At 50.4% G+C, this 12,988-nt stretch overlaps 1 protein-coding gene across 5 annotated transcripts in view; it reads left to right on the forward strand.

Annotated features, from left to right (window-relative positions):
• The first annotated feature begins 696 nt into the window (after positions 1-696).
• The window catches only part of LOC137651745 (transcription factor SPT20 homolog), a 589,276-nt gene continuing 576,984 nt past the window's right edge, over positions 697-12,988 (forward strand). For all 5 annotated transcript variants that reach the window (XM_068384967.1, XM_068384977.1, XM_068384972.1 and 2 more), the window contains exon 1: positions 697-816. In XM_068384967.1, the coding sequence (XP_068241068.1) occupies positions 781-816 (36 nt within the window). In that variant the 5' untranslated portion in view covers positions 697-780. The remainder of the gene's footprint in view (positions 817-12,988) is intronic.

Here is a 12,988-nt window from a genome sequence, read left to right on the forward strand (position 1 = left end):
TAGATAGGCTCTGGAAGTTAGAAGGAAAAGTATGCAAACTATGCTGTCTGTGTAAGAAGTAGTTCATGACAAGGAATTTTCAGCAGATTGCAGCACTTTACAACAACGCTTCTAGTAGTATGCCCACAATCATTGTGTTGTGGAGAGAGCAGTGAAGAACCAAGGCTTGAGGTATCATAGGACTTGGTAACACTGTAATGAACCCTGATTTATTAAAGACGATTAGATTATCCACAATATTGAATGTTATATAATCTAAAAGTGAAACAAAATTTATCAATATATTTAAATACACTGCATATTACTAAAATATCTAGTTTTAAACAGTAACAATTTTCAACGTTCGAATGCCTGGGTGGGATGATAGATACTCTTCACATCTTAGATTTTCTATATGACTCAAGTATTGCACTTCAACACTTTTGCAAAGTAATAGATAATTATTTTCCTCTTATAATCTCGATATTTATTTTATGTTATTATATATGTTCTTCGATCAAGTTTTATTTTTCAAATATGAATGTGATTAAATTCGTTCTATTGCTATATTTTAGTGTTTGCTCTGATAAACTAGGATATAATTAAAAATTGTCAATAATATATTAAAAATTATGCAATAGAATATAATATAAATACTAAAATTTCTGTTGCTGATAAATATAGAAGTTTAATTAAAATCTAATGTAGAGAACACACACGGAATGCGAATCGTAAACAAATATTATCGTCTGTCAGTGGTCTGTCTGTATTTGTCAGTGTGTACTTTTAGTTATTTTTAAAATGGACGAGTTGGAATCCTTAATTAATAAAGCGGATGTAAGTTGTGTATTTTAGTTGTTTGAATTAATTTCGACTATGATTGGGATGCCCATTGCATCATAGTAACTGGTTTATCATGAGTTATGAGTAGACCCCATTTCATTTAGTTTTAGTATACTGTACCTGTAGGTCTAGGCTAAACGCAATATTGCTGTCAGAGCAAAGGTCTACTTGATTTTTAGGCTTCTTAAAGCTTCTTAGCTTCTGTACTTTGTAATTGAACTTTTTTTCCACCTTCAGTGCATAAGAGAACGATGTCATATAGGAGACTGGGTATGTGTGTTGATCGTTGGGTCCTTCCTATCCGTGTTCGCGTCACCCACATTTTATTGTATCTACAAGTATGGGTAAAATTATAGAACTACACGGAATTACATTTTCAATAGAAAGAAATGACAATTCTTCTTACAGTAAACAATGTATTTTCAACAAATTTAAGCTTTTATTTCCATCGCAAATAAACTGTTCTCCCGTTATCCCCCCTTCCCGATGGACACAGGTGGGAACCTAGGACTTTGGGAGAGCAAAAACAGGAAAATACATGATTATTCAATACTCATGATATTCGTAAAAGGCCACAGATCCAAAAAACCCACCTAACCTAACCCAGTAGTTCACAAGTCACAAACTTAACTGTAGGTCAAGCCCTCAGAGCCCCTTCCCAGGTTCAAAGGCTGCTCATGAATGGCAGAGGCAAGGGATAGTGACATTGCCCTATCAAGCAGGACAATGCCCTAGAGACTGACCATATTACATATGATCTGCACCCAAGCTCCCTTTCCACCCAAACTAGGACCAAGGAGGGCCTGGCAATGGCTGCTGATGACTCAGCAAATAGACTTATAGGCTCCCTCAAGACCCCCATCCTTAGCTCACAAGGATGCTGAGGTTGCAGCGACCAAAGAAATTAACCAGTTTGATCGGGACTCGAACCCCAGTCTGGCAATCATCAGGCCAGGACGCTACTACCAGGCCACCAGAGACTTACCTGGGGACAAGTCCCCCTGGACCTTCCTCCTCAGGTCACAGACCTAGCCTGGGGCAAGCCCCTTGGAACCTCCTTCCCAGGTCACAGACCTAGGTGGGGGGCAAGGCTCCCAGACCCTCATACACAGGTCACAAACTCTAAAAGTAAATCACAAATAATTCCCAATCTAATGATTGACACCTACGACTTTTTTATCTTAGCAATCTTCACAAATGACTATTAATGAAAAATGTGTTAATCTTCCCAATTAGATAGGAACTGAGTAGAATTGCACTTAGGACACTTTACAAACAGGCTGGGATACATGTGATTTTCAAAATGTAAAGAAAAGAGTGAAATAAATATTTAAGAGGAATTGGATGCCAATATTTTGTTTATTTTTCATGGAAATGTGACCTTAGATGTCAGGATGCCTGAAAACTTTTAATCTATCAATTATGGATATGTTATGCATCACAGAGAATAATGTAGAGAAGTAAAGGTTAGTTTAACCATTATTTATCAATTCCCCAGTAAATTTTCCCCACCTGAAACCCCCTGTTCCCACTGGATTGCCCCCATTACTGTAGGATATATTAGGGTATACCTTATTAACTACTGTATTTATATGCGAAGGAATTAAGGGTTATTTTTGAAGAAAATAGGAGTTTTTTTTTTTTATGTAAAACTGCAACCCCTTGTTGATCATCATCATCATCATCTACTCCTATGCCTATTGACGTAAAGGGCCTTGATTAGATTTCGTCAGTTGTCTCTGTCTTGAGCTTTTAATTCAATATTGTTCCGTAACTGGAATGCTGTACAAACCACACTATTTATCAGGGGTATTACTTTCGGCGTAGCTGAAATGACGAACCATTAAAGATTAGGGAGGGTTAACTACCCTCACCGCTAGTAAGCAGGGGGTAGGGGGGGTTAGCTTGCTACTGCTTCCACTTACACACCTGTGATTTAGCTCACTTTACTTTTGGCTCGGATGGTAAACGGACGTTGCCGCTCTTCATCCTTCGCCTTTATTGGACTGCCATTAATCGTTTTTTGCTTTTTCTTTTTTTCTAGTGTGTGTTTGTGTGTTGACTTCTGCAAGTATGCGCACCTGCCCTGGACTCACCGGCCGGCCCTGTGGAACTTTTATGGCGGCGGTGGAGACCAATCCCCACACCCTTTGTCCCACCTGCAGAGGTCAACGGTGTGATTGTAGCAATAAGTGTACAGTAGTGAGTGTAGGGAGTGGTCTTCCTCCCAGTGGGAGAGGTTTGGGCGACGACGGAAGAAGTCTAAGCAGGATGTTTCTCCTTCGAAGGGGGAAAAACCCAAGGCCTCTCTTTCCCTCTCCCGACCCTCCTCCGAAGCTCCAACTCGTTCGGTCTCTTCCGAGAGACCCTCGAGTAGTAGCGTAGACCAATCTAATATCGGCCAACCCCTGCCCTTGAGAGATGGTGTTGCTTCCCCTAGCGAAGCGGCTCCACCTCTCCCCACCGGGTGAGGCCTTGCCAATAACTTCCTTATCACAGGTTTGGTCGTCCTTGGGGCTCTCGGGTCCGCCCTCCAAGGACGCATTGCTGCAAATCATCCGCAGGGGTGCTAGTGTGCAGCAGTCATCGTTGCCGTCGGAGGTAAATCTTCTGGCCCTTGTCGACGTTGTGGTGTCAGAGGTGTTGCCTATGATCTCATCCGAATCCTGTGCTCCTCCAGACTCTCCAGCTGTTGCTGCCGACTTAGTTTCCCCCGTTGCTGATCATCCTTCGAGGGGGAAACTAAGTCCAATGTCTGTCTCTCCTGCGAGTGTTTCTCCTCCTCGGGGGAGTTCACTCATAGAGACTCCTCTTTCGAGGAGGGTGCTTTCGTCGTAAAGCTCGCCCTCCACTTCGCCTTAAAGGTCTCCCTTCACCATCGGTGAAAAGGCACCTCTTCAGCTCTTCTGCTTTGTCGTCGCAGCCGTCACCTGCAGAGGAGCCCATCAGCGCTCTACAACGCATCGGCGGGCCCTTTCACCTGCTCGTCCTCATAGACGGCTGCTGCAACATGCGGCTACGCGCCAGCGCTCTCCTACGTGCCAGCGCTCTCCTGCGCGCTAGTGCTCTCCTGCGCGCCAGTGCTCTCCTGCGCGCCAGCCCTCTCCTGCGTACCAGGGCTCTCCTGCACGCCAGCACCCTCCCGTGTGCCAGCATTCTCCTGCGCGCCAGCGCTCTCCCGCACGCCAGCACTCGCCTGCTCGTCATCGAGCTCCTGCGCGTCGGCATTCTCCTGTGTGCCAGCGCTCTCCTACGCGCCATCATTCCCCTTCGTGTATGCGCCATCATTCGCTTACGCGCGCACGCCATCAATAGCCCGCTCCTAAGCGCCATATCTCTTCTGCTCGCCAGATCTTGCCTGCACGCTCGCCCACGCACCAGCACTCTCCTGCGCGCGCTCGCCATCTCTCTCCTACGCGCCAGCATTCACCCGTGCGTGCGCGAAAACATTTGTCCGCGTGTGCGTGCCAACACTCGCCAACGCGCCAGCCTCGCCCACGCGTCAGCCTCGCCCACGCGTCACCACTCGTTCACGCACGCCAGCCAGCTCTCATTTGCGTGCTTACTCTCACCTGCGTGCCAACGGTCGCCCGCGCACCAGCGCTCACCAACACGAGTAAAGGAACTGCACTGGGTCAGGTCACCATCGCCTCACTCCCCTCTCTGCAAACGCCTTTCAATGCGTCCTTCGGGAAAAGGGGAACAGGCTTCTGCAGAGGGGTTCAGGATCCCCAAACTGGCTTCTTCTGAGGCGGACCCACCTATAAAGGAAACTCCTCGCAGGGAACTTTCGGTCCCTTTCTCTTCAGGGGATCTGTCTGACAGTGTATCGGTCAGTCAGCAGCCATGGTTCAGTACCTTAGTCAGAGTTGTAGCACAGGCCTTCAATCCTGCCCTGTCTGGCCGCTCATCGGAGCAGCCTATACCTCCAGACTGTCGACACAGAACCATGGCTTCTTCCACCCCCTTGAAGAGAAAAAGAGGAGTCTCTGACGTGGTCACTTCCTCGAGGGTAAAACTGACTCCGGTCAGGCCATCAAGGCTAGTCCCGCCTGTATCTTCCCCCCGGGATACTCTCCCACCTCACCTTTGCCAAGGTAGTCGCGTGGGGAAAGGTTTTCCTCCATTCCACCGTCGGAGGAAGCCTCCCCTCACGCAGAGAGTTCCCTATCACAGATCAGGAAGGACACTACATCCAGGCCTTCGATGTTGGAGTCCTACCTCCTTCCTCGGAAGGAGCCCAAAGACGCCAAGACTTAGCCAAAGTCCTCCACGAGGATTACCAAGACGGAGACAGCCAGCCACTCGAGGGATGTCCACAACCCACCCCGGGAAGAGCTCTCGGGGTTGGAAGATGGAGACTTCGCTGCAAGTCCAACGTCGGAAGGAGAGCAAAAAGAGTCAGAACATGCATTCTGGCAGGTCCTGACTCTTATAAAGGTTCTCAACGGGTTTACCGACCCAGAGATTCTCCCTTGGGAGGGCAAGGACACAGTCTTAGACCGTGTCTTTGGCACCCAGAAGCCCTCAAAGACCAGTGCAGCCCAGCCTTGGTCTCAAAGGTTGAAGGGTGCCAGGGTTAAGATCGCCCTACAGCTCTCCGAGTGTGCCTCCTCCCAACGTTCCGGCTCTACCAACAAGCTCCTCCCACCTCCTCGTGTCCAACAGAGGAGGTACTTCGAGATCCTGGAGGAACCTAGTCCAGCTCTTCCTCTCCACCATTCTTTGGAAGAGCTCACTAAGGGAGTCTCTCTCAAGAGACTCTCCAGCCGGCAGGTCTCGTTCTCGGCCACCGAGATCCTTAATCAGGAATAGATCACGAAGTATGCTGTGCAGGCTACTTTGTGGCTTGATATCTGGTTAGGGACCTTGGGAATCCTGGTGCAAACTGAGGATTTCTCCAAGGAACGTACCAGGAAGGCAATGGAGACTTTCCTTCTCTCGGGCACTCGCACGATCGAGTTAATCGCCCACCAAGTTTCTAACTTGTGGGCGAATACCATATTGAAACGTTGAGAAGCAGTGTCTGAGAGATTCCACCAACAAGTCCCCAACGTCCAGATAGCTAGGCTCAGACATTCCTCTCTAGAGGGAGCCCACCTGTTTAAGCCTAAGGACGTGGAACATGCTGCTGAGAGATGGAAGAAGTCCCATAAGGACTCCCTCCTCCATAGGGCTTTGACATCCAAGCCCTATAAACCACCAGCTCCTCAGCAGCCCCGTCCAACCAAGACCACGACGACCAAGTCAGCAGCGAAGACAATGGTTTCTAAGAAGCTCTTTCCTGCCAAGGACAGGAAAGCACTAAGTCCTCAAGTGGAGGGAAGAATCCTAGAGGGAGCAGCCGAGGCCGCACACGCTAGGATAGGCACTCCCCCTACTTCTCCACCAGTAGGGGGATGCCTACAAAGTTGCTCGGACAGGTTGAAGCAACTCGGGGCCGAACCCTGGACAATCTCCGTGATTCGTCTAGGACATCGCATCCCGTTCATAACATCTCTCCCTCCCCTGACCAGGAATCCAGTGTTGATAGACTCCTTTGCCATGTTATCAGCGGGCCAGCCCTTCGGGCAGAAGTCCAGACCCTGTTGAAGAAGGACGCTCTCCAGGAGGTCCTCGACGGATCCCCAGGCTTCTTCAGTCGACTCTTTCTTGTAAGAAAGGTGTCTGGAGGCTGGAGACCAGTCATCGACCTCTCAGCCCTGAACAAGGTTGTCAAGCAAAGTCCGTTCAGCAGGGAGACGGCAGACACGGTCAGACTAGCAGCAAGACCACAGGACTTCATGTGTGCACTGGACCTAAAGGACGCATACTCCCAGATCCCAGGCCATCCATCTTCAAGGAAGTACTTAAGATTCAGCCTAGACAACAGGAAATACCAGTTCAAGGTCCTGTGCTTCGGTCTTTCCACAGCACCTTAAGTTTTCACAAGAGTGTTTGCCCTAGCACACAGGATTGGCATCCGTCTCCTCCACTATCTGGACGACTGGCTAATCCTAGCAGACTCGGCGTCAACCCATCTTCTACACCGAAACAAACTTCTGAGACTTTGCCAAGATCTGGGGATCATGGGTAAATCTCGAGAAGTCATCCCTGCTTCCTACACAGAGAGTGGTATACCTAGGCATGATTATAGACACCAATCTCCATAAAGCCTTCCCATTAGATGATAGAATAGCAAAGTTGAGGAAGGTTGCAAGACCCTTCCTCAGACGAGAAGAACTTCCAGCCCAAACGTGGTTACGTCTCCTTGGTCACCTTTCATCACTGTCCCGTCTAGTTCCCAATGGTTGCCTCAGGATGAGATCCCTTCAGTGGCGACTCAGTCCCGGTGGAATCCGACTCTCGATTCCCCGGACATCCGGATCCCCATGGGATCAGCGGAACTGACGTACCTCGAGTGGTGGGTGGCAGATGAGAGTCTACGAAAGGGAGTGGATCTTCTCATCCTCCCCCTGGATTTGATGCTGTTCTCAGACACTTCAAAAAGAGGGTGAGGGGCCCACGTGCTGCACCACATGACCTCAGGCCTCTGGTCAGAGTCAGAAGAGTACCTCCACTTAAATCTCCTAGAGATGAAGGCCATCTTTCTGGCCCTTCAACAGTTCCAACAGTTCCTGGCGGGCCACTCAATGGTGGTTATGAGCGACAACACCACAGTAGTGACTTACATCAACAAGCAAGGAGGTACTTTTTTGCAACACCTATCCCATGTAGCAGCTTCATTCCCGGCAAAAGGAATGTGCTCGCCGACAACCTGAGCAGAGCATCTCGGATATTGAGTGACGAGTGGTCTTTGGATCATCTAGTAGCCAACAAAGTCCTGTCTTTGTGTGGGTTCTCCGACAGTGGACCTCTTCGCAACGGCCCTGAACTTCAGGCTCCCGTTGTAATGTTCCCCAGTCCCAGATCCGAAGGCTCTCATGCAAGATGCATTCCAACAACAGTGGGACAACATCTATGTTTACGCCTTTCCCCCGTTCTGTCTGATGAGGAGGGTACTCAACAAGGCCAGAACATCGGTCAACCTTTCAAAGACCCTCATAGCTTCGCTATGTTATCACGCAGAATGGTTTCCGGACCTTCTGCAACTCCTAACGGCTGCCAATTGGGTTCTGCGGAAAAGGGACACAGTGCTCAACAAGCTTGTAAGGAGGCTCCCAGACAGAGAAGCGAGGTCCCTGAGGAGCCTACCCCTGTGGGACGACTCAGTTTTCCCCCTGAAGGCAGTGGAAGAGACGGTGGAGAGGGTCAGGAAGCTGAAGGATACGGGAGATTCCAGACCCCCTCCAGCGAGAAGACCTACCCATAGAAGGGCACCCTCCGACGCCTCCCTTCCTCCTCGTGCCTCACCTAGTCAACCCAGGAGAGACGCCCCTACTACGGCCTGGTCTCAGCCTTCGCAGCCCTCCCGTAGAGGAACGTCTTCAGCACAGTCATACTTCAGGCCTTCTTGTGCGGCAGCCAGAAGAGGTCTTTCAGGCCGCACCTCTAGAAGGAGATAGGGAGAGAGGCCCCCTACTCCTGCCGAAGCCTCAGGTGGGGGGATGCCTCAAACATTCTTAGCAAGCATGGAGAGACCACGGAGCAGATCCGTGGACCGTAGCAGTCCTGAAAGAAGGGTACAGGTTGCCCTTCCTGACGGACCCCCCACCTCTAATGCCAGATCAACAGGCAGAATGGTTGGCACCCAAGGACCCCTTGAGAAGGACGGCCCTACAAAAGGAGGTCTTTGCGATGCTGGCGAAAGGGGCGATAGAACCAGTCAAGAACCCGGGCCCTGGGTTCTACAGCAGACTTTTCCTGGTGGAGAAAGTAACAGGGGGCTGGAGACCAGTCATAGACCTCTCAGCCCTCAACAAGTTCGTGTGCAAGACCGACTTCAAGATGGACACCCCGAAGTCTGTCCTAGCGGCCTTGAGGGAGGGGACTTCATGACGTCCTTAGACCTCAAGGACGCATACTTCCAAATCCCTGTTCACCCCTCCAGCAGGAAGTACCTAAGGGTGAAATGGGGGTACCCAAGCGTTGCAGTTCAAGACCCTCTGCTTCGGTCTGTCCACAGCCCCTCAGTTCTTCATGAGGGTCTTCACAACAGTCTCAGCCTGGGCACACAAACAGGGCATTCGCCTGATTTGGTACCTGGACGACTGGTTATTGCTTTCAGCCTCAGGGGAAGTACTGACGGAGCAAGGCGCGAAGCTCCTGTGGTTCTGCAACGTCCTGGGTATCATCATCAACCTAGAGAAGTCCCAACTGATACCCTCCACCAGGATGACCTACCTCGGAATGGTCCTGGACTCCCGGTTGGCGAGAGCTTTCCCTTCCGCGGAGAGACTAGACAACTTGGACCAGATCCTCCGGCCCTTCCTTTCGGACCAGCCCAGGAGAGCCAAGGACTGGCAGAGGCTGATAGGCCACCTCGTGTCGTTAGAGAAGCTAGTCCCCCAAGGGAGACTCAAACTCAGGGAGTTCAATGGAACCTGAAGGACACCTGGAACCAGAGAGACTCCCCCCCCACAAGGTGGTCCCGGTGTTCCCGGAGACGAAGGAAGTCCTAGAGTGGTGCCTCGACAGATCGAACACCCTCAAGGGAATGCCCTTCGCAGCCGACCCTCCGGAGATGCTTCTGTTCACGGACGCATCCAAGGAGGGGTGGGGTTCCCATCTCCTTGGCAAGACAGCAAGAGGAAGCTGGACGGATGAAGAGAAAAACCAGCACATAAACGTACTAGAGATGATGGCAGTGCGAAGAGCGTGCCTAGAGTTCGTCCATCGGCTCCGGGGAAACACCGTGGCACTGATGTACGACAACGCCATGGTGGTGGCCTACATAAAGAAACAAAGAGGACTAAAATCGAAGGAGTTGTGCGTCCTCACGATGGCACTGCTGGAATGGGCCGAAGAGGAACAGATCAAGATCTCAGCAAGGTTCATTCCAGGGAAGAGAAACGTCTTGGCCGACGGCCTCAGCAGAATGGGTCAAGTGGTAGGATCCGAGTGGTCCATGCACACGGAAGTGGCCAAGACCCTCATTCAGAAATGGGGCTCGCCAGTGTTGGACCTCTTCGCAACGAGACTGAACGCACAGCTATCCGTGTTTTGTTCTCCTGTGCCAGATCCAGAAGCGGTGTTCGAGGACGCCTTCCAGCACCCTTGGGACAACCTCGACGTTTACGCCTTCCTTCCCTTCGGGATGCTCAGACAGGTCCTCAACAGGGTGAGGTGAGCGGACAACCTGTGGATGACTTTGGTAGCACCCTGGTGGCCAGAGAGAGAGTGGTTCGCGGATCTAAAAGAACTGGCGCGCCTTCCACCTTGGCCCCTTCCGGACAGGACATACCTTCTCCGGCAGCCCCACTTTTAAAGGTTCCACGAAAACTCTCGGTCCCTCCGCCTTCACGCGTGGAGGTTATCGAGCGTCTCCTGAGGAAGGAGGGATATTCTTCGAGAACGGCAACAAGGATGTCAGGGTATCTGCGGCGTTCATCAGCAGCAGTATACCAGGCAAAGTGGGCCACGTTCACTAAGTGGTGCGTCTCGAGGAGCATCAAACCATTGAGGGCCTCCATTCCAGAGATAGCGGACTTCCTAGTCTATCTCAGGGATGTAGTAAACATGTCCATCCCAGCCATCAAAGGAGTCCGGGCTGCTCTGGGTCAAGTCTTCCTCCTGAAGGGCATTGACCTGGGAGCCTCCAGACATATCTCGATGCTCATCAGGAGCTTCGAACAATCGTGCCCCCCTCAAGCCGTTAGGGTGCCCCTCTGGGACGTGGCTAGAGTCCTGAAGATGCTGTCAGAACCTCCCTTCGAACCCCTAAAGGACATCTTGGACAAGGAACTTACCCTCAAGACAGTTTTTCTGTTAGCTCTGGCATCAGCAAAACGGGTAGGGGAGATTCATGGACTGTCGTACGAGGTGTCACACTCGAAGGGTTGGCGTGAGGTTACCTTCAGGTTCGTACCATTCTTCGTGGCAAAGACTCAGAATCCAGCCGTTTGGGATCCCAAGTTTGAAGGGTTCTCAGTGCCGGCAATCCCTCGGTCAGACAACTCGAGGGACTTGCTGCTCTGCCATGTTAGGGCAGTACGGAAATACTTGGAGAGGACAGCCAGACTTCGACCCGAGATCAAGAGTCTTTTCGTCTCCTCGGGACTAGTGAAGAAGCCAGTCTCCAAGAATACTATCTCCTTCTGGCTACGGCAAGAGACCGTCAAGGCTTACAGTAGTGCAGGGGTCCCCCTTCCAGGAAAGCCCAGACCCCACGACATTAGGGGTCTAAGTACTTCATTGGCATTTGAGAAAAATATGGCAGTGGGCCAGATCCTGAGGGCAGGTACTTGGTCTAACCAGTCGACCTTCACAGCTCACTACTTGAAGGACTACTCGAGGAAGTCCCTGGACGGGTTCTCGATAGGTCCCGTCATTTCCGTGCTCCAAAAGGTTTAAAGGTGTAGCCCCAGTGATAACCGTGGGTAGTAAGTCCAAGAGACACAGGTTCCTTCCTTAACCCCCTTGTTCTTCCTTCCCCTGTTCCCTTACCGAAAATGACTCCAGTAGCCCCCTGAAACTTCCATGGGATACACTAACTTTGGAAGGACATGTCTCCTAGGATTTCTTGCAGAGGTGAGTTACTTAGACACTAAGATGGGTTTTTGCGTAGTTTTCCCTATTCTCTCGTGTTTTCCTTGGGGTCAGCAGAACAGTCTCCTATCTAGGTTCCTCTTATATACTTGTCATGGTCTCTAGGTCCTGAAGGACACTCCCACCTCCTAAGGTATAAGTCTCCTAAGAAAGTAGTTCGAGGTAAGTACTCCGTGTTGGAACAAATCACAAATTTTAAGTAATTTGTATTTTTCCTAACAGTACTTACCTCGAACTACTTTCGGGTAATGGCCCAACCATCCTTCCCCGAGTGCCTTGCTGGACCTCATAGAAACCTAAGCTATCAAGAACTTACTGGGGATCGAGACCTGAGCAAGCATGCTCTCTGAACCAGGGTCGTCTCAGGGCGCGTATCACTCCACCAATGGTTACCCCTCATAGAAAACGGGAGTAGGGTAAACTACACAAAACTCTGGTCGGTTGTGAGGAGATCCCAGATACTCCTAAGAAAGTAGCTCGAGGTAAGTAATGTTAGGAAAATTACAAATTACTTAAAATTTGTGATTTTATAATAAAAATTCCATTTTTATTACAGTTACTCTGCTCCCCCTTCTCCCGTGTATGTCGACTGGGGAAGGGAGGACGCAATTCTGTACTTATTTTATGTTTGTTCCCTCGGTGGTCCTCTTCGGAGTTCCTCCCTAGGGAATTTTCTGTTACATAATTTATTTTATTTTTCCTCTGTTAGCTATACAGTTTTGTTTGTTCGACTAAGAGTGCCGACGAAGCAGAGCTGTTCTGTTCATGCCTGGGGAATCTGCTGTCACTGCCGTCCCTCTGAGGATGTCGTCACGGGCATCATCCCTTCTCTTAGAAGTACGCCCGTGACAACATGATCAGCACTTCAGATCATCTTAGAATGCTACCAGGAGGTTCGCCTCCAGGGGTTGGACAACTTTCCCGTCCGAGGGATAGTTTCCTCCCCAGGTGTGAGGTTGTTTCTCCCTTCCGAGGGAGAACTTCCTACATTTCAATCACTTCATTGACTCTGACTGCTGTTGCTGCCTTCGCTTAGACTACTCTTCCCCCTTGCTGAGTCTCTTTTCCTTAGGGGGTGGAGCATAGTCTTAGGCAAGTCTCTCCTGCAAAATGATCACCTCTTTTGTTCGCGAGAGGGGCCACTCATAGAGACTCCTCTTCGGAGGATCACTACTGCTGAAGGTCAGCTTGCTGATCCACCGGTCCTCATGGGCATCATCATGGGCGTCATCCCTTCTCTCAGAAGTACGCCCGTGGCAACACCTGATCAGCACTTCATCTTCGAGGAAAGGTTGTTTCCCCCCATCCGAGGGAGAACTGCCTGCATCTTCATCACTTCACAGACTCCGACTGCTGTTGCTGTCTTCGCCTAGACTACACTCCCCCCTTACCGAGTCTCTTCCTTCGGGGGTGGAGCATAGTCTTAGGCAAGTCTCTCCTGTGAAGTGATAACCTCTCTCGTTCACGAGAGGGGCCACTCATAGAGACTCCTCTTCTGAGGATCGCTACTGCTGAAGGT

The sequence above is a fragment of the Palaemon carinicauda genome, chromosome 1, assembly GCF_036898095.1.
Source record: "Palaemon carinicauda isolate YSFRI2023 chromosome 1, ASM3689809v2, whole genome shotgun sequence".
In the NCBI taxonomy this organism is placed as follows: Eukaryota; Metazoa; Arthropoda; class Malacostraca; order Decapoda; family Palaemonidae; genus Palaemon; species Palaemon carinicauda.